The 21580-nt window shown below is 41.1% G+C and overlaps 1 protein-coding gene across 1 annotated transcript; it reads right to left on the bottom strand.

The window, feature by feature from the left end:
* Positions 1-1887: 1887 nt before the first annotated feature.
* STYX (serine/threonine/tyrosine interacting protein) lies at positions 1888-20094 on the bottom strand. Its single transcript, XM_063333868.1, has 11 exons — positions 19781-20094; positions 9754-9786; positions 8855-8908; positions 7712-7809; positions 6924-6984; positions 5486-5522; positions 4904-4943; positions 4769-4819; positions 4127-4199; positions 3071-3164; positions 1888-2395 (listed from the first exon to the last, which is right to left on the bottom strand). The coding sequence occupies exons 1-11, from the start codon at positions 19835-19837 to the stop codon at positions 2322-2324; spliced, it is 672 nt and encodes a 223-aa protein (XP_063189938.1). The 5' UTR covers positions 19838-20094; the 3' UTR covers positions 1888-2321.
* Between the last annotated feature and the right edge of the window lie 1486 nt (positions 20095-21580).

Raw genomic sequence — 21580 nt, 5'->3', positions numbered from 1 at the left:
TTGGTTTAACCCCAGAAAGCAATCAGTAATTGAAATACCCACTGTCAGTAAGCTAAATGAGTCAGATATCAAGAAGTTTTAAATAAAAGGCTTAATAATAGATACATAAGGAAAACTAATCTCTGCTTCCCTTAGGATGTGAGAGGCTGTTATCTGTGAGGCAGCAGGCAGACAGACCAGAATGACTGTAGAAGGCATCATGAGGAGGTAATGGCATGAAAAAAATAAAATGGGTGGGAAAATCCTTAGGCATGAAGCTTGTTAGCTTGTGAAAGAGTCTCCCCAGAGAAGCACCAGGACTGTGGTGAGATCACAGAACCAGACTGCCCATGACCAAGCCTCTCTGGCAGGGGAGAGTTTGATGAATCAAGAGTGTTCTTCCGTGTGTGTTTCAGCTCAACCCCATCCCCAGGGAGCTGAGACAGAAAGCACTGTTCTGCACAAGTCCTGGTTCCCAGCCTTGTTTCATCAGGAGCTTGTAGCTGGCAGCATTTGGCAAGAGCTGCCCAAGAGACAGACACCCACAAAGCCCAGGGCAGCCACGTGGCAGTCTCAGAAGCATTCTTTTACAGAGAGTCAGTGAACAGCGTGTAATAAACCCTGCAACTGCAGAACCAGCACCACATGCTTAGCTGGTCAGCTTAACGCCCACAAGTTGTAGTTCTTCAGTAGATAACAGTAACACTTCCCTTTTCCATGCTGAAAGCTTCCTAACTAAGGCATCATACATTTCTTAAAGATTTGTTTTTCTTCCTTCTCTGAAGGGTTTGCACTGCTCTATCACCGACATGGGTAGCAGAGGACAGACAGCAGTGAAGGGAAAGTGCTGCTGAGCCCTAGTTTAGCTCTATTGAAGCTGTGAACCCTCCTGGGCCTTCACACTCCACAGGAGAAGAGGTTTTGAGGCTGTAAAGCCTCACCCCTGAGTCCTGTCTTGGCTAAGCACCCTAACTGAGGAGGATCTCCTCCTCAGGTGTCACCAGCATCAGTCCTAGCAGCATGCTTTAACCCAGGCAGTAGCCTTCAGACCAGAATCTGCTCACAACTTTTAAGAGCTTTGACACAGGCCAAGAGTTCAGCCTTGCTCTGGAGGGACTGTTCCTCCTGAGGAGCTGCAAGACAGGGCAGAGGATCAGTGACTAAGCAAAGATCAGCAAGTGACAGGTGTGGTCAGCTTGCCTTCAACACACAAAGCAAGGCACAACTCCCACAAAGCAAACAAGCTGCTGGAGGATCCTCCAGCAGAAGGCAGCATCAGAAGAGATTCTCACAAGCTCAAAATGGCTTCACTGTCTCGATTCCTGCCTTCAAATTCAAAGACATCTGCCTGCAAGAGGTGAGGCGAATCCTTTAGGTCTTGATACCATCATGGCCAGTGCTTTGGGGATCAGTTCTCAAACACCAACCCAATTTTTTTTTACCTCAAATGATGTAACTATTGTCTTACAAAGGGAACTACTCCTTCAATACCAGTCTGAGGATTCTAGTAGGCAGATGGACCATACTGGTTTGTTCAACTCGTTAAATCAACCTATAACTAATGTAACAAGCAACATTTTAATGCTAGCTGAAAGAATTCAGTCTTGAGTTGCCTAAAATTGGTAGCTGCCCTCTGTATTAATTCAGCACGTGACTATTTTATTAAGTAATTAGTAAGTGCTCTGTTAAAGTTTACTTGCATAAAACAAGTAGAGATTTTTAGAGCAGTAGTTTCTTTTAAATTGGTCTCAAGAGTATCAGTCTCAAAGTAATTCAGTATATAATGAGATTTTATAACAAGGTAGAGTTAAATACTGCTTAGATGCCTGCTGTTGCTCAATTGCCAGTAGTGCATAGTGCAGTTTGTAAAGCACATTTCTACAAGCACAACATATACTGAGAACAAGGTCAGTTTTAGCAAACTTTTTCTTTACTAAAGTCTCTTGTTATAAATTACACAAATAACTTTATAAACAAATCCCCCCCAACTTGCATTTTGTTTAAAGTAATAACTTTATATCATACAAATAAAGAAATTTCAAGTATGAAAAGTGCATTATTGCAATAATACCTCTTTGCAAGTCCAAAAATCTTGGTTTAGAATAAAACTGTAAAGTGTAAAAAAGGAGTAAAACAATCAGTGCCATCTATTCATTCAAGAAGTCCAACATCTTAAAAATGATGCTTAGTGTGTTGCAGAGGCAGATTTACATCTGAAAGCAACATGTAATTGAAAAGAAGCTATGTGTGTGTTCATCATTTTGCATTTTAGTTCTTTTTCCCTAGTTTTCTTCACCTTTCTTGGCAGGAATTCACAATACAAACAGTGCTGTCCTCAGGTATCATCTGTTCTGTGCTGCCGCCGCTTGCATGGTTCCAAGTTCTTCATCCTCCTCGTGCATTCGCTTTAAGCTTCCTGCAAAAGGCAAGAGGAAGGAGGACTCATCTGAAAAGACCAGCTCTAACAATACGCAGCTGTGAGCAGAACTACAGGGCAGCTGTTACCACCTTCTTGCAATACCCTTTGAAGGCATTCTGCTTTTGGGCAGCCAGTTCTGACACCACTCTTCTTTCCCCGCACTTCTCCACATGGAAGAGAACTTTTCTAGAACACACTATTTTTCACCCTCCATTTACATCTCTCCCCAGACTCCATTTTCACTGGCCTTTAGCAGGGGTTGCTACCAGCACACCTCTGTACAATTCAGATAACATTATATTTTCAAATGCACAGCAAAACTTTCTTTCAGAGCAACCGCCTTAATTTTAAGGGCAGCGATTATGTCATGAGCATTGGCTGCTTTCAGCCTTTCACTCAATTTCTCTAGGGAACTCGGGGTTTTTGAAGGAGAGGCAGAGGCAGGGCCCTTCTCCAGTATATCATGGAAGTGCAGACAACAACACAGGAAAGTTCAACCGTGGGAGAACAGAATATCTAAGTACTGCAGACTAAAGTTGGAGCGTGGCTTGCACACCAACTGCAGCCATCTCCTTCCCAGAAGTCTGAGATTCCCTGCTGCTGAGGGTGCGAAAGGCACCTCACAACAGCAGGTAAGGGGCAGCATCACACACAACAGCAGAGGCTTCTGACCTGTAGTACCAGGGGGAACTGAGAGGGATCTCTCCAGCTGCAGTGGTGACATCATCTGGATGGTCAATTTTGCTAGATAGATGGCTTCATATTCCTGAAAAAGTTTAATAATACATATTGCTATTAATCCTTTGTAATTATGAGAAGGACTAATTCAGAGAGTTCACTAGGACAGACTAGATGGTATCATATAGTAAGGTGGAGATTTTAGAGGAGGAGAGTTCTTTGTTGTTTTGACGTGAATGACAAAAACCATCAGGAAGACAGAGCAAAAGAAAACTTAAAGCCATTTCTTGTCATCCTTTAAGGAAGAGACTACACTTTCATTACAAAAATTCCACGAGAATGTTCAGAGAACTCATTGGTTTTCCCAGTAGGCAATTCAGACAGCAGAAACAAACCAAAGTCGGAATACAGCAGTTCAGAGATTTGTTACAAGGACAAACCATGCAGGGCCCTGAAGTTGTGATCTAGTGACCTGTCGTGCTTTCGGTGCCACACAGCAACTCCTCACGGGCCTTTAAAAAACACCTCAAACTCTAGGAGATATTCAATCACCTTGCTGCCAGCCACCTAAGTAATAGCAGAAACACTGCAACCCTGTTTCAACACACTGTCCTGATGTTTGCCCTCCATTCAGCCAACAGACTCCTGGAATATGATAAAGCAACTTCCTGATACCACTGTTTGCTGGTTCAGACTTGTGAATTTCCTCACCTGTGAATGCAAATGTCAAGAAGTGCAACTGATGCGTGCCACAGTACTCCCTTTGCAGTTTCCTTATTCACCAATTAAGTTGTTTCAGAGTCTCTTAATGACTGCACAAAACAGGATTTTATTTCTCCTCCATTTCCGGATTTGCTTTGCCTAAAGCTTAAATCTAACGAACGAGGGTACCCACTCATCTTCCTCCCAAGCTCTACTATGGCTTCTGACATTTACTGTATAAGTATGCTTCAAGTAAATGTTAAGCCTAAGTAGAAACAGCTGTTTTGCAGGAAGATGATTCATCAAATGACTTCTGAGTTATGACCAGAAAAAAAGAAAAAAAGTCACCTGAAGTTGATGGACAAATCCAGCATTAGGATTAATACAGAATCTTCTTTCTTGAACATAAGTAAATGCGTCCCTTAAGAAAAGAAGGAGAGAGAAAATACTTCAATGGAAAACAGATTATGACAAAAGCCTGTGGTTTCAGGAGTCTTCCTTCTGATTATCAGTTCTTAGGAGATATACAGCCTCTAAAGGCTCCTCAGAACTGGTTTGTATAACTGAAATTGTTTGGGCAACGTAGGAAGCAGTAGTTGTAAAATACTATTTGCCCACCCCACCTCCAGACTTCAGCTTGCTGGCCCGTTTTCAACACTGCTCGGAACAGCCTCTTGGGGCCTCTCCTGTAGTTTTACACAGGCTGATACCCTGTTCCCAGGAGCAGCAGGTATCTACTTCTTAAACAAAGGATGTAAACAAACCTGCCATGAAATGGAACAATCTGCCCCATGTGAAGTCTTCACTCAATCCCAGTAAGTAACAACTGGCTTATACATCAATATATGACTGTTTACATTCCCTCCAAAATTATTATTCACTTAATACCACTTGAATTAGAAAATGAATACCTACAGATGTATCAGACATATTATCCATACTGAAGTACTCAGACAAATGGTTAACTACACGACCATGGTCTGTTCTTACCTGTACTTCACCCCAAAAGTTTCCATTATGTATGCAATAACTAAGGCAGCACTGAAAAGAAACAAAAAAAAAATTAGTAAAATATATTTCCACGGCCTAAAAAAAGATTAATATGCAGGATGGACAGTTTTCTACCTTCTAGAAATCCCTGCGTTTCCATGGACCAGAACTTTTCCTGAGAAGGAGAAAAAAAAGACTGAAGAAAATTCTTCGAAATGTAAACTACATTCCTTGTTACGGAGAACTACACAGTAGCAAGGTACATCCTAAGAATAATAGATGTGTCTTACTTCACTCTAGATTACAAACTACACTCTGCCCATTACTGCCCTGGGATACAGAAGCACGGGTTTCTGCTCCTCTGAGAATTTTGAGTAATTCTCATCCTGCATTCCACGACCACAATGCAGATTTAAGGCCCTACTTTAGAGTGGTGACAAAAACAACCCTCATGCACAGAACACAGTTGTGTTTAAAGTGGAAAAAAAAAATAAATCCCACAACAAAACAGATACACCAAGAGGTTCATTTTCCAGTTGGAGGCAAAGGAAAGAAGAACACTTTGCTCTGAACTCGTATAATATAGTTCAAATCAAGCACACTAAAACCCCAAGTTTAAGAAAACGTCATACTTAAGAGCCTCTAATACATACCACTAAGTTAGTTTTAAAGCTTTAACAACAATGTATTATGAAGGGAAGAAGTTAATGATTTTACCTCCACTTTGTAAACTTCCATCAATAAATTCTTTAGTCTAAAATGAAAAATAATTACAAGACTCAGCTTCAGATTATTTTAGATGTTATTGCTACTTGCATTTAAATTTGGTAGCATTTTTGTATCGATCTTTATATACAGTGACAATAATGCACTCTGGTTATAGAGACTTAGGCATCGCTTCAACTGAACACATATTTCTTTTGAACTTTTAACTATCCATAAAATTGTCAGTAAAAAACTAGCACGAAGTTAGAAACAAAAATGCATAAAAATCCAGTATGTGTGCCTTTTACAATCATCACGTCACATGTCATGCCACTGTAATAAAACGTAACTTCCAAACATCTTTGCTTAAAGTTGAGGGGGGGAACAAAATCCAAACCCACAAACACACACACCCCAACTACAGTATGGCCTGGACCACTCTACTGACACCTGTGTCTTCCTGGAAGTTCTCCAATATTTTCAATTATAAAAGCAGTTCAATCAATGTAAAAGGTGAGACATCATGCAGTGAGGTCTGTGGAATACTGCCAGGTTGAAACAGCTGGTCAGATGAAAAGCAAAAGCTAAATAATTCATTGTGGGAAAAACTCAGACCAGACTCTTAAAAACAGACCAACACAGAGCTACTCAGATGTCAGTAATTGCGAGATTTGCAGAGGATATTGTTTGATCAAATTGCATTATATTTTAGAAAAGCCTCAAGCCATCAACTGATTTGTTGTCATGTTGTGCAAAACCATGACCACCTCTGCCACGTGCAGGGAAGCCAGAAGAGCTTTTTGATGGGTCTTGGGTGGTTTTTCTGTTGGGTTGTTTTTTTTTTTTTTGGTGGGGGAAGGAACAAAATGCTTTTGCTCTGTTGCAAACTAACCTAAAACAAAGATACAAAACCATAGCTCAAAACTAAGGGTTTATTCCATTTCTAAACACTAGTATATATAAACATATATATAAATAAACACCAGGTACTGTTTAACTTAACTAAGTTATTTTAATTCCTCTACAGTAAACATGTTTCAAGATGCTGCAACACTTAGTTATGCCAACTAGTTACTATTTTCTGTTGAATTTGTTCTAGTATTTGATACAAGAGATGTAAATAATCTTGGGCTCGGGTTTCCTGCACGCCAAGCTCTCCAGCATTCTCCCATTACCCAATTTCTTTGGTTTGAGACCAGTCTTTTTTTCTTTTTTTTTGTGACAATAGTAAGATACAGCTCTTACAACTCTGCCTCAGTTTCTAGATGTGTAAAAAAGGAGTTAATTACGCTTACTAAAGTGGCAGTAATAAGGTCAACTAAAGAGCCACAGCCCTTCCAGGTGCCTCAGGCTGGGCATCACAAATGTAAAACTGGTATCTGTTAATTCAGAAAACTCTCACTGGGCAACTCCATTCCCAAACCATTCACATTAACACACAAATACTTACCATAGGGAAAAATCGTATTATATTCTCAACTGGATTATCTGCAATATCCAAGACTAAATACCTACAAAGAAAACAGTTGCTATGAGTACACAATAACACCAGAGCTGCTGCCAGTGGTACATGTAGAGCTGATTCAACCCCACTACAATACTCAAGCCTACAGAAGGAAGCCAGCACCACCTTCCTGGCTTCACTCTCTGGTCTGAGCTCCAGAACTTCAGTCAAGCAACCTCTGAGCTGTCTTTATGAGGAAGCAGGTGAGGAACCTTCTCCAACATCCCCCGGCAAAATCCCCCCTCAGAGTGGAAGAAATTCACAAGTGCTATGCTACAGGTGACTCAACATTGTTTGAAAGCAGCATACTATGTACTCACATGCTCCCCATCAGTTTGTAAATACGGGCCAGTACTCTTCCCTGGGGCTCTACACAACTTTTTCAGAAGTACACACATTCTGATTAAGTTACCTCAAATGTTTTATTAGCAGGACAAACTGTACTCAGAACTAACAACTTTAAAACTGAAGATCATTACTGCAAACTAATGGATACTTCTCATTTGCAGATTTGTCTATGTCTACAGTTTAGCAGGATGAATAAACTTAATGGTTTGGATTTAAGAGTCTTACTACACCTTATCACATTTTTCAAATAGTGTTTACAATGTGAAAATATTTGGAAAGAACACCAACGTTAAAAAAAAAAACTCCTTAATACAGAATAAGGTGTTTAAAAGCAAGAGCTTTTAAAAGCATTGTTTATGAGTCTGCACATTATGATAATTTCTCACCTAAATAACTGTTGGAAGTTTGGTTTAATAAAATTTGCTTCAATGTTTTGCCGTATGCATATCACATGGGTTATTCCATGTTTCTGAAGTATAGGTAGCTGTGGGGAAAAAAAAAACCAAACAACAGAGTTTTTAAATTACTGAATCCATCTATAGTACAGTAATAAAAAGAAAAACTACACTTAAATACACAACAGAGCGATATCATTTCCTGAAGGAAAAACAGAGCTAATTTTCTAATATTCAAAGCATAGTGGGAAAAATTCTGTCTTTCAGAAAGACAAAACACAACCACTAGGAGCTGCAAGAAAAAGCATTCCTAAAAATGATAAAAAGAACAGGCAGTAAAGGCAGCATTCAACGAACTCATTTGTGTCTGCTCACTTTTCACTTTGCCTGAAATTGCAAGTCCCTACGTGATATAGTAATTTTCAGCTAGCATTGGATTCTTGCTTGAATCAGACCATTGAAAGTTAGATCTTCTAAACTATGAGGTAAGCTCACAGATTCAAGCTTAGCAGTGCCTGACTTTATTGTAGATGCAATTTGCCTTATTTTACTGTATATGTGTGACATCTGTGCTGCAACACTTTAACAAAGGAAACAGATTGCCTGATCCATAATGTGCAAGTCTCAAATGTTTCACCTTTTTCTAAGAATTATATTCAAGCTTAACTATAAGGCTCAATTTTTAATACAAAAAGCTCACACATGAATGCTCACTGCAATTAGTGTGCAAGTCACTTCAAACTTGCCCTTTTCTCTGGTTTGTAAGGAGTAAGTAAAACTGACCAGCTGCACTGAGAGAGCATGCACGTGTGTGTGTATGAACGCTCACAGAACCTCAAGCCACATCAAAGAATTTAATCAGGGCTCTTTTTTCATTTTTCTCCCTAAGTATCCCTTTAGCTGACAAGATTGTTAAGAAAAATGCAGACACCAGCCCCAGACAGATAATCCTGCAGGCTAAAAGGACGATCCCATAAATGCACCATGTATTACTTCTATTCTGGCATCTATTATGTTTCAGTTCAGGATTGCAGCCAACTTTACACCTGTATAGACAACACTTGAACATATCACCACAGTAACAAATTGCCACAGCAAAGTTTCCTTATGAGACACTATTCTGAAAAATCATACCTTGCTTTTCATAGCCGAAGAATATGGGCCTAAAAATAACCCAGGTAAAATTTCCTAGGGGACAGAAAAAAACAGACATTTAATACTAACTCAAAATTATTTGAAATAATACATTGCACTCAAACCGTGGCCATGGAAACAATTAATTTACATATTAGTGAGACCAAGTGTCATTTATAACAGGACAAGGGCGGGGGGGAGGGGGGAAGGTTTGGCAACATAAAAGAAACATGATCTTTGTGCAGGAGATCCTGTTTTGGAACAGGAATCAAGTCCTTTATTTGTACTAAGTTCCAGTTTGATTACTACATCTTAGTCAGCCCCAGATCAAATGAAAGGAACTTTGACTTTGTATATAATCATGTCTGGCAATTAATTCCAAATCATTCTCATGGAAAAAGATACACACATGGTAAGTCTTCTAGCTTTGTCCTAGTAGTAGGAAAATACCCATTTTTAACCATTTATCTCCCTAGCAATAAAGATGTGCGGGTCTGTAGATCTTATCTGGTGCAAAGATTTGGCTGACACCACGGTAGGAAGATTTTAATTGTTTATCCTAGTTGAGAACACTTACTTCCAACCAAATTTAAGTTAAAAAGCAAAGGTTCAATATATTTTTAGTAATCATCTCCTAAAACATTCACAAAGACAAAAATGTAGTTATTTTGGGCATTCTGAAGAAAAGAACAACGTTACTTTTTTTTTTAAATTATTTTTTTAGTACTTGCACAGCGGAGATCCAAGCACACCTGCACTCTAAGCCGGCAATCCTTGCACATCTCTCCCATGGTGCCGCCTGACACTTCACCCCTAAAGACTGATTTTGATACCAGCTCCTTTTCTTCCTGAACGCAACATGGGTTTTGACTCAAATGGCAAATGAAAGTGTGTCATACCTGCATCTCTCTCCTCATGGGATAGGTCCAATCCTTAAATATAAAATAAAAAATAATTACATATACACACAAAGGGAAAAACACAAATGTGTTTTTAGGCAGAGACAGGCAGAGATCTGTATGTGCATGTTATATAAAAGAATCAAAATCTGTTTTCTGCAGATCATATAAGCTACCTGCTATGCAATAGGCACATTGCTTACGCTTAATGCTAACTCTCCACATGGAGACCAGTAACACTGAAGTGCAAGAAATGCTACTTTGGAAGTTAACGTGAAGAAACCTCAAGTACTCTACATCATCAGTGATGAAGCTTGTGCAGAATAGCCAGTGTTGTTCATCCACACCTCAGCTTTCTGCTTAGAAACTTCCCTCTAGAGTGGACAGAATAAAAAAAAAATTAAAAGAAAAGAAAAGAAAAAGGAAAAAAGCTTTAGAACATTCTGTACTAGCCACAGAAGCAAAAAAAAAAAAAACAAAACTCCTTTGACTGGTGCATTCGTAAAGCCACTGAAAAAACAGTTAGAAGATAACAAGTATAGCAGGTAACTCCCCTAAAATCCACACTGCCTCTCCTAATATATTCAAATTCACTTTATTTTGAATATTCAGGATTTAGCTTTAACAATTCTAGAAACTAATGTTCTCCATGAACACAACAAGCCATTAAAGTGAATTTCCACTTTTCTCCATCCTGGACAGTTACACTGGGATGGATCTTTGCAGAGCAAATGCATACATTTGTGTTCAGCCACAAGGACACAATGCTCCTCCTCAGTTAATTCACAGCTAGTACATCGCACCCTTCTGCAGAATCTCCGACCCATGAATTTGTGAAGGTTAACCACTCGGGAAGCAGCCCTTCCCAGCTATCAGGGCTGTCCAGAGCAAATGCCAGGATCAACATTTTCCATCCTTTGCTCCATTTTACAGAACCAACAAAGCTAAACAGAAAAACACTCTGGCAGACTCTATTCCTGCCTTTCCTTCTTTACAACTCCCACTGTCCTCTATTAACGGGCTCTTACTCATTTTTGACCCTCACACATGAAGGAGTTGTTTCTGAGATCACAGTTACCAGCTGGAGGAAAAAAAAAAAAAAAGGAAGTATTCAAACATATCAAATCAAATAGACTGCATACATTTATTTACATAACTTTGTTGGTTGATCCACACACACCGGCAGCTAAGAAAAAACTTTGCCATATGTCGTTCTTCTTGATGATACAATCTTCTCAAAACTATGAGAAAGTTAAACTCTAAATATTCCACCTCTGAAGTGAGGTTAGGATTACACCAAGGAAGATCCAGGACCTTAAACTGCATCATTGTCCACCTTAGCACCTGCAGTTGTACTGGTAGCATTAATTTCACGTTAACCCTCTTTTTACTAAGACACACAAGAAAAATCCAGTGCTTCTCTAAGACACAGTGAGATTTTGCTAGCCCTTGGTAGTGGAATTAGAAAGGATTTTAGTATCAGTAAAGTTCTTGTGGAAACCACTTGAATTGAATCTGGGACAGCATTTCTGAGAAAGCAAACACACGTTAAGCCACTCAAAACAATTCTTTGAAGACTACCAAAAATAGTAGTACAAACAGAGAAATAAAATGCACTGAAATGGTCTTTACTAGAGAAGCAGCGAGGTTATTTCTGAATGTTCTAGTTGTAACAATAAAAGCTCCTGGTAGTAGAAAGCAGAAATCCTGTAGTGAAAGGGTGATATTTAAGGAACTGTATCTTTTGAAGGTTGACCTAAGAGTGTTTAGCGCAATCCTGTTGCCTCACTGTGTATACAAAAGCATAATTCACTCAAAAAGCAAGAAAAACCCAGTTCTGTCCAAGCATAGAAACAATATTATGAATAATAAACTCTGAAAAGCTTAAGCTATACTCCAGGAATATACAAGCGCTTAAGTGGGCTTATTACTTCATTTATATACTTGTAGAATTTAAAAGTCTTAATCTGGAGCATAAACACAAATTCATCAGTACTTTGGCCAAGGGGACTTAACAATACATTATAAATATTCCTTTCAAGTGCATTAGAAGCAGGAAATTGTGTTAGTCCCAACAGCTGTAAGCTGTGCAAAAGAAGTAGGCAAAAATTTAGCAATATATAGTCCAAAGGAAATCGAAACCCAAAAGACAACAGATACCACACATGTTCTGAACAAGAAAAAAAAAAATGTCAGCATTGGCTCCAGACATTAGTCTTCAATGTTCTTCAAGAAGCCAAAAAGGTAGAGTTTCCAATAGAATTTAGTCTGCAAAATAAATACCTGAAAGATGATGTATAAAGAAAACATTTAGTCTGAGACAAGTACACCAACTACTGAAAGAGTGATTTTCTGACAGCCCTTCAAGGCTTTTAAAACTAGCAATGCCAGATTATTCAAATGTTATGGAAAATTGTTTTTAAAAAAATCTATTAATGTAGACTGAACCCAAGCAGAGGTCTCATTTTAGGGAATTAATTCATCAACTGTGTTTTCCACACTGTTTGAAGCACCCATCAGACAAATAATAACTGAAAATTTCTTTTTTCAATCGGACCAAATACAAGAATTTTTCTAAGATGACAACTGATGATGCTAGACTTGGACAGAATAACAGCACTCCTTGCTGCTAAGCATTCAGTAGGTTCTACAGGATAAGAATAAGTGACGCCTCAGTGGAAGAAGTGATCTTCAATACTCACAAGATAAAGGAAAAGAGAAGGAATACAACACCCACCCACCACCCACCCCCCGCAATCGCAAAATTTTAAAGAGGAGGCACTCAGTCACCTCTGGCAGATCTTCCCAAACTAGACTGTCATTCACTGACAGACAAGTTTAAAAGATACCTCAGCTGTTTTGCTGTGGGTGTTCACAGCACACATCTGCTGTATTTTGTATTTGCACAAATGAAATGCCAGGGACCATCCAAGCACTTTAACTGCTGTCCCAGAACAAAGTGACTGGCAAGAGAAAAGGGAATAAAGCACATTCCAAAGCCCTCTCTCCCCCACCTACAGCCAATCTCAAGCTGAAATAAAATGAAGATACGAATGAATAGGCAAGTCTTGTCTATGCTACAAAAAGCCTCTTGGTAACCAATATCCAAACTACATCAAGAGTTACTCTGCCAACAATTATAGTTATTTTGTTAATATTTTGCTAAAGCTATACCTGCTCCTCTTTAGAGGAACAGTTCAATGGCAAAAAGCCTGACACCTAACATTGACATGTGCAAATGCGTGTACACATAGACTTTTTCCTGAAAGAGTGACTTTGGCTAGGACTTAATATAAACTCATATTATGATTTTTTTAAATTAGTTTAACAACCCTGACATTGAGACTCACCTGTGCTCAAGATCTGCACAAAAGTAAAGACTATGGCTTTTAAACACAGCACCACAACCTACCTTATGCAACCTGCGTATGCCTCACCAGAAGGACTGCAGTGAAATGGATATTGGTGGCATCGCGTAACTGGTCCCTAACCAACAGTTTAAGTCTGAAGACCCATCTAGCCTGTCTCTGCTGAAGCTCAGCTTTGGTTGAAAGGGGATCCACAGTACTGAACTTTCATTACTATGGTTAAACAGCTGCTTTATAATTAGTAGAGCCTGCAAACCACAACTGCTGTAGATGGAGGAAGAAGCTCTCAAAGGTGCTGATAAAACCCCCAGTAAAATAAATCAAATCAGTAGTTTAAAGAATGAGAATCCAACACCAAGAAGTATCTTTCCTAGGCTTCTATCTGCTGCCCCTTATCTGTTCAGTGTCATTGGGCATCAGCCACCATCTGCAATGACTTTTCCTACTTTCAAGGCCAACTCGGGTCCTCTTGAAAAGCTGCATGCAACTCCCAGTAAAACCTTCCTGACCACTCCAGGTTTCTGACCCTTTCCCAACACTCAGACAGCCCTTTTGTTGTTGATTAATAGCATCACTTATCTCTCTGTGCAGATTTCTCTTCCCATCGCAATTCATCACAGCAAGACTTCTGTATGATTGATTGTTCCTTGTGCGCCTCAAGAATCCAGGGATGTTCGAATCCTCCTGCCTAAATTTGTTTCCCTGTCTAGTGGAATATTCATATAAGCTTTAACACTTGAAGTCTCTCCTCCAACCCTGGTACAACATTCTTCCACAAGTTGTGAAATCAAAGCTGAAGACAACTGTTACGGCAGTGACAGCCACACATCCTGCTGACCTGCTTCAGTTCCTTCATCTGCTCTGGCCAACTGATCTCTTGGCTGCAACTTTGTACTGCTCTGTATAGGAAATTAAAATTACAGCTAAACAGTGTTATATCAGAACAGTCAGAGGACATGATGAAATTAACTGCCAACACTGCTATCACCACTCCTTAGCAAGCTGCAGCTTGGATTGTGGATGGGTCTGATCCCTTAACAACTACCTTGACCAAAAAGCTGTATGCTTAGCTCTGAGGCAGTTTTAAATCTAATTTAAAGAATGAAATGAGATCACATCTTGGTTTTGAAAGTATTTTAGACAATATTTTGGAAAAAAACTACCCAATGATACTGTCCGACAAAAGGGGGAACGTTATCTTTAAAAACCTGCACAAAAATAAAGCTAGTTACACCAAGGGACTTTGTAAAATGGAACAAACAGTTGTAAAAATAAATTATGAAATAGTAAAGGAGTAGTAGAGCATACTAATTTGCCATCTTGTAATACGAAAACAGACAAATTAAAACAAATTCAAGAAAAATATTTGTGTATTACTGAAACTGTCATGTCTATCACTGTGAAGCACGCTGCTTTAAGGGAATTAAGTTAGCTACAAACAAAGACTGAAATGAAAGACTGCATCTTTGGTTTCAGTCATGCTTCATGTTCTTGGACACAGTTACTCCCAGTAGAAGTGTGTGTGTGTTAGGTAGAAGTCCTAGTGCAAGTATATCGAAGATAAAAAATTAAACCCGCTCTTTTTGTTCACTCAATATGTGGGCATGTCACTAACAAGAGCAGAGCTGTACTAAGAAGGTTAAGGAAGGCTTTGACAGAACCACTAACCCAAAGCAGTGGATGGTTAAAGGGTGAGGTTACACTCCCACCCCTGCACAGTTGTTTAATCCTATGGTCACCACACTCAGGAAACTATAATGGACCCAAACTAACAGCTTTTTTAGCAAAGCTGATTGTCTACCAATTAAGCTCCCTGCTCCAGGTCACTATAGGTCAGATAAGCATTGGGACAAAAAGGGTGACAACACTGGATGGTTGGCAGGACTTTTTAGCAAAGCCAGCTATTAGATGGGCTTTGCTCTAATGGCAATTTCCCCCTCGGTCAGGCTCAACAACGGTAAACATGGGCTGGGAAGCAGCGTTTGACAGTGTTTTCTGTGTATTTGTAAAGAGCACTCAGACAGTGGGAAGTCCTCATCATACAGACATTTTTGCTTTTGAAAATACAAAGGAATACAAAAGCAGGAAGGTGGAGAGAAAAAACAACAGCAGGTGGGAATGACAGAGCACACAGAGGAAGGAAGAAGAGTACAACAGGAAAATAAAGGTTATTTTGGCAAAGACAAGAGCCACAGAAAAGGATAAAAGGTAGACTAAGGCAACTAAATGGAAAGCAGAAACATAATATAGATAAGAAACAAACGTTTCATGTTTGTCCCATTTTGTAACATTGGTCCAAAAGCTCTACTAGCTTGTTAAACACCAATTAGTACACAGGATCATCAGCACTGGCTTTCATTGAAGCACAATAAAGGACTAAAAGCATAATTCTTAACTTTAGATGAAGCACATAGCCAAATGGCAGGACTGCCACACTTTTTGTATTATTTTCTTTTTAAACAGACTTGCACAGAAACTAAGACTCATCTGAATTTCTTCTAGTAGTATTTCTCCTGCATTCACCCCACGACAATTCTACCCACTATAATAATAGGTCTTGATGATTCACTTTTTACGAAGAATCTCTAGAACGGGCACTAATGAACAAGTTTTACTGGTGAAGGAAAAATTGTACTGAGATTACTATTAGAATTGTTTATAATGGTGCAAGTACGTCCTTTTTCATGCTTCTTTTTTTTTTCCTTTTTTAATTTTAACTACAGCCTAGTGAGTTGGGCTATATTGAGACAGCCAAGTACCCGACAGGTCTCATTACAATCCTCATTTAGATGAAAAAAACACACTTTAAGTTCCCTGTTCTACAAACTCCTCCAGTTGTGAGCCACCTTCACATCTGTGCGGATGCCTATACTCTTCAATCATCTTCCCACGGATGCAAGGCGTAAGTTAATCGCGACTGACAAGACTGCTCAACTTCAGCTGCCATGGCGCATTTCTTTTGCTTTATGCAAAGCAGTCTGATAGTATCCCACAGAGTTAGGATCAAAATCTGTCACCTGATTTACATTTCCCAGCATGACACAGCATTTGTTTCAATTTTCTTTTGCTCTCTTACGTGAGCAGGTAAAATAAATATTACAATACAGGCTTCCAACTTATTTTACAGAGTCTGCAGAAAAGGGAAAATCACTATGTTTAAGGGGTTTATTAGTGTTTCCTATCAAAAGCAATACTAACAAAGTTTAAGAAATTTGTTCCACCTTCAGACAGACTGCACTACTGCACAGTTAAAAAAAAAGCAGTCAAAAATACATTAGCATTTCAGACTAAATATAGCTAACAAGAAATGTAAATTTCTTCAAAAAAACATGTGCTAAAGAGAGCTCAGTTTTTACACGCATAATAAAAAGGCAAACATGACTGCTTAGTTAATAAGCTGATAATTCCATTACAAAACCCATGGAGAGTCCTAAAAAAAAATAATAATCTAAATACATCACGGATACTAGTTTACTCAGCCTGCTCGCAAGCAACTATGCTAATGTTTTAACAAATAATTGAACTGGTAATTATTGCTGTGTTCCCATTACATATATCCTACCACTTTTGGTTGTTTAAAATTTCATGGGAAAATAATTTCCATTAAATTCCTTGAATTATTCCAGTCCTTATTTATCATCTTTCTGAAGGTGCTAAGATGTCTCAGTACTAATATACTAGTATGCACTATCCGTTATTAACCCGACCCTCTTTTAACATGTCTTTAGCCATACATGCTAATACTGGAAGAAAAAAAACGCAACACTTCTCAAATTTAAGAAAGTTTGAGACCTCACATTGGAAAATGTGCCAATTTTAGAAAAAGACATATAAATCTAAACTTAGGAATTGTTTCCATGCCATGCACGATCACTATTACTCATAGGACTTTGACATATTCGCTACCACCAATCTGTAAAAGAACACGTACAGTTTACAGATGTTCACGGCACCTCACAGAAAAGCTTTGCAAGAATGATGAGTTACATGTTGAATATCCAAAAATTAAAAGTAGAAAACACTTGGATGACATAAGGACCTGTAAAAAGGAGTTCAGCTTTTAACTACCACAGACTCACCAGTGAAAGACAGAAGCTGGCTTATCCCAGACATCATTAGCTCACCTTGCAGAACTGGACAATTCACCCAGACTGCAGCCAGCACACCAGAGCGGACTAGAGGAAGCACCACAAGCCAGCGCTGACACATGCTTGTACTGAAGTGTGGCAGACACTGGCGAACACCTGTCTGTGCTTGCTTGACCTATAACAAGCATGGTCGCACCACCTGAATGAACTTTAAGTGCACACAAACTGCAGGAAAAAAGAATGACACATGTCACTAAGAGTACCCAGAACAACAAAATTTCTGGTCTATCAATTGCTGAGATGGTATCAGACCAGGAATGCAAAGAAGGCATAACTCTCTCCAGCTGGTAAATATCACCAGCATTTCTTAACATGCTATTTCACAAGCTTCAAACAGTACCAATAGCCAAGTAGTTTAAAAATCCAGCAATGTGTAATACTGCACAGGGATTAGGGACATCACAAACAATCTACAGGCCAGAAAACTGACCTATTTATCTCGAGTACATTTCTGTAGTCTGCCAAGTCAGTTCAACCAGAGGTTGCTCTCACCCCCTCAACAGATAGTCTTGCCTGCTCTTTGACTTTTCCTTGTGCCAGCACCAGGGACTGTGAAGTTGTGCAGTCAAGCAGATCAGCCCATTGATTTGGCTTTTTTCTTTTTTTTTTTTATTTAAATCTTATTTAAGCTGTCACATGGTTACTTACTCTGGAGCAGCCTACATCCGTAAGTAAACCAGGGATTCCCCAAGGTCTCTCTCCTCCCTTTCCCCCCCAATATCTTGAAATCAAATTTACCAAGACGACATTGAACCATACATAACCAACTTCCTGAAATATTAGAGAGTATTCCTCAGTAAAAAACCTCCTCACACCAACACACAAGAGATGATCTTCAGCTTTCCATGAATAACTGCATTTTGTGGACAAAATTATTTTCGTTTAATTACTTTGCTTTTCCAAAGCATCAATCTAAGGATCGGGCTGAAGGCCCAAGGCTGAAGTCTCTTACCCTTTGCTTAACAAGTTAGCTCCACAAGAACTTTGACATTCTCACACCGGCTTTAACTTTTCTTTTTCCCCCAAATATTGCAACTGCAGCGTATTTAGACAAAGTCAGACACAAATGTAAGCCATGGGAAAAAAAAATAACTTACAGATTTTAAAAATAGTGCTTTAAATTCTCCACTATGGTCTTGCAGCATGTGAAGTTCTAACTTCTATACATTATACTATTGAGAGACAGATCATGAAAAAAGCCAATAATAAAATCCAACCTAAGGACATTGTATTATAATTTCAGTTTTCATCAGATAAGAGTTGTTAGACTGGTAGTGACCTCTGTTTTTAAAACTATTTTAACCACACACTCCTTTTTAGTCATTCTAGTTATATACAGGTTCAAAAAGCCATCCAGTCTAATTTAGTTAACCATTTTCAGAAGTAACTGTAGATACTATGACCAGTTTCTCCAGAAAGAAAATATATTTAAAACCAAGCAAATTATAAACCTCACAGGGTGGTATATAATTTGTGTTCAGATACAAATTGATTACAACTTTCTGAAAGCAACCAAAGTGACTTGTAAATACCTCCATAGCTCTGAGGTGAAGAGGGTATTACATCTTGACAATAAAACCAAAAATGAAAAAAAACCCCAACCATTAACTTCCATATTTCAAGTAACTTACCACAATAATTGCATTCAGCAATAACTCCATTAAAACAGAAATAAATGCTGACATTTATGAAATATGCAACAATCAACAGATCTCTGAGGAGCTCGGATACTGTCAACTCCCTGCACAAACACTGTGACATTTTGCGTTAAATATCTGACACTATCAAAGCCGGACACTCAGTACTGTTTGTGACACATGAAAATGCACCACCAGTATCCAGGGTGAGAAGCTAAGCCAAGTTCAGAAATCAGACACCACACTGACCCGACTCCTCTGACACCACGCGGGGTGAAGTTTAGTCTTAGCAGATATTGCCACCTGTCTTAGTTTGCAGAGAAGTCTTGGCTCTTGAACACCATAAAAATGCCTCCCCAATAGGCTCACCAGTGTGCCAAATTGTTGCTTGAGTATCTAAGAGTTAGTAGGCACCAACTGCTTAGAAGGGGACACGCAGGTACCTTTCTGTATGTACAAAAAGGGGTAAGCAGGCAGCCAGCAGCAGATGGAGGGCAGGACCGGTGACCATACAAAGGGGAGAGGGAACATCAAGCAGAAAGCGAAAGGGCAGCTAACAGGCAGGCCGTGACACCCTGAAGCAGGGAACAGGGGACACCAGGGACTGCAGGCTGAGGGGGGGAAGGCCACCACCAGAGGGCAAAAGCCAGGCGAAGACGAACTGGGGGGAGGGCTTCTGTGACAGCAGGCACCCTCTCTTCAGCAGGCTGGGCTCGCTAACAGCCCCCAGAGCAGGCAGGCAGCCAGCGAGGCCCAGGGGAAAGGGGACGGCGGGGAGGGCTGTCACCCGTAGGGCCGCGGAGGGGGGGGAGGGGGGTGGTGGAAGGGGAGCCCGAAGCAGGCCTCTCTCCTCAAGCTCCCCTCCGCCGCTCACCTCAGAGTCCTCTTTGGCCTGCGGCAGCGCGGGGAAGGCCGGCTTGGCGAGCTCCATGGCCGGGCGCTTCTCTCAGGCAGGACCGAGGCAGGGGCGGTTATTTGGGCAGCGGGCCGGCAGGCTCCGGTTCGGCGGCAGGAGAAGGAGGAGGCGGAGAAGATGAAGAAGAAGAAGAAGGAGAAGAAGAAGGAGGAGGAGGAGGAGGCGGCGGCGGCGCGCTCAGCCGCTCACGCCCGGCCGCCATGCTGCTGCTGCCGCTGCCGCCGCCTCTTCCCTCCTCCTCCTCCTCCTCCTCCTGCCGCCTCAGACGCGGCCCCGCCCTCAACGGCCGCGGCACGCGCGGGGGGGAGGGCGGTGCCGCCAACGGCCTCTCAGGGGGCCGTTGGCGGCACCGCCCCCCCCCGCGCCCGCCGCGGCCGTTGAGGGCGGGGCCGTGGCGCCAACGGCCGCGCGCGCGCTCTCCCGTCACACAGCCCCACTCCCCCCCAGACTGCGCCCATCGCGCCCCCAGTTCCTTAATTAACTGGCGGTCAAACCCCAATTAGAAGCTTTAAATCAACCCCTCGACGCGCCGCCACGGAGGTTCCAGCTTCTCCCGCGCCCCGACAGCGCCTCACGTCCCCTTCTCTCTTCCGCCACGTCGGGGCCTTCTCCTCGCCTCGCCCCCCTGTCTTCCTCCTCACACGCTTCTATTTGGGCGGGCACCTGCCCAAACTGCTTCATCCACCATCAAAAAGACGCCACCTGCCATTTCGAAACAGGCCCAGACTTTGGGGCAGAAAACGATTTTTCCGCGTTTTAAGGTTTCCTGCTCCCACACTCCACTGGACTCTTAGGATATCGCCCCAAACTATTTCAACATTTTGTTCCTTTTCCCCCTTGAGAAACCTTCGACAACCACGTTTCAGCAACCTGCAGTTTCCTTCCAGTGGAAGATGAAAAAACATAGAATGGTTTGGGTTGGAAGGGTGCCACCCCCTGGCACCCAGTGCCACCCCCTGCCCTGGGCAGGGACACCTCCCACCAGACCAGGTTGCTCCAAGCCCCGTCCAGCCTGGCCTTGAACCCCTCCAGGGATGGGGCAGCCACAGCTTCTCTGGGCAACCTGGGCCAGGGGCTCACCACCCCCATCATAAATAATTTCTTCCTCAGATCTCATCTAAATCTCCCCTCTTTCAGCTTAAAACCATTCCCACTCGTCCTATCACTCCACTCCCCGATCAAGACTCCCTCCCCATCTCTCCTGTGGGCCAAAAATGAAAAAAAAAGGAGAACACAACAGTAAAACTGCAGCCCCCAGCTCCAGCAGCCATCAGGAATGGGAACAGGGACAGGTGCTGGTAGCCTTCACTTATGGCCTGAACTTCAAAAAATGAGCTATCACCACTCCCAGGGCTTCAGGAAACAGTTTTGCCATATTTTACCCTTCTCCAAGGTAATGCCAGCAGCTCAGCTCGCCATTTACATCACTGTAGTGCTCAGAAACTGACTTTTATTTAATTTTTTAATTGTTCCAAGCACACCGGCTGCAGCCCCGTACAAGTGTTGCTTGTACGAATGTGGGCTATGGTAGACTAAAACTGAGATTTGCACCCTTACACAATCCCAATGGGAAGTTTTCATACTAACCAGAAGAAAGGACCATAACAACCATTAGCCACATAACCATGAAAATATTGTTGCCTGGCCTGTTGCAACTCTTTTACACCTTACGCTACCTGTTCTGTCTCACAGTGATGGGGAAAGAAATACAACCACAGCTGTTAAAACTGCCAGGGAGATCCTGTTAAACGGTGCATT

The sequence above is a fragment of the Chroicocephalus ridibundus genome, chromosome 4 (assembly GCF_963924245.1).
Source record: "Chroicocephalus ridibundus chromosome 4, bChrRid1.1, whole genome shotgun sequence".
Taxonomy (NCBI): domain Eukaryota; kingdom Metazoa; phylum Chordata; class Aves; order Charadriiformes; family Laridae; genus Chroicocephalus; species Chroicocephalus ridibundus.
This window is presented reverse-complemented; position numbering and strand designations above follow the sequence as displayed.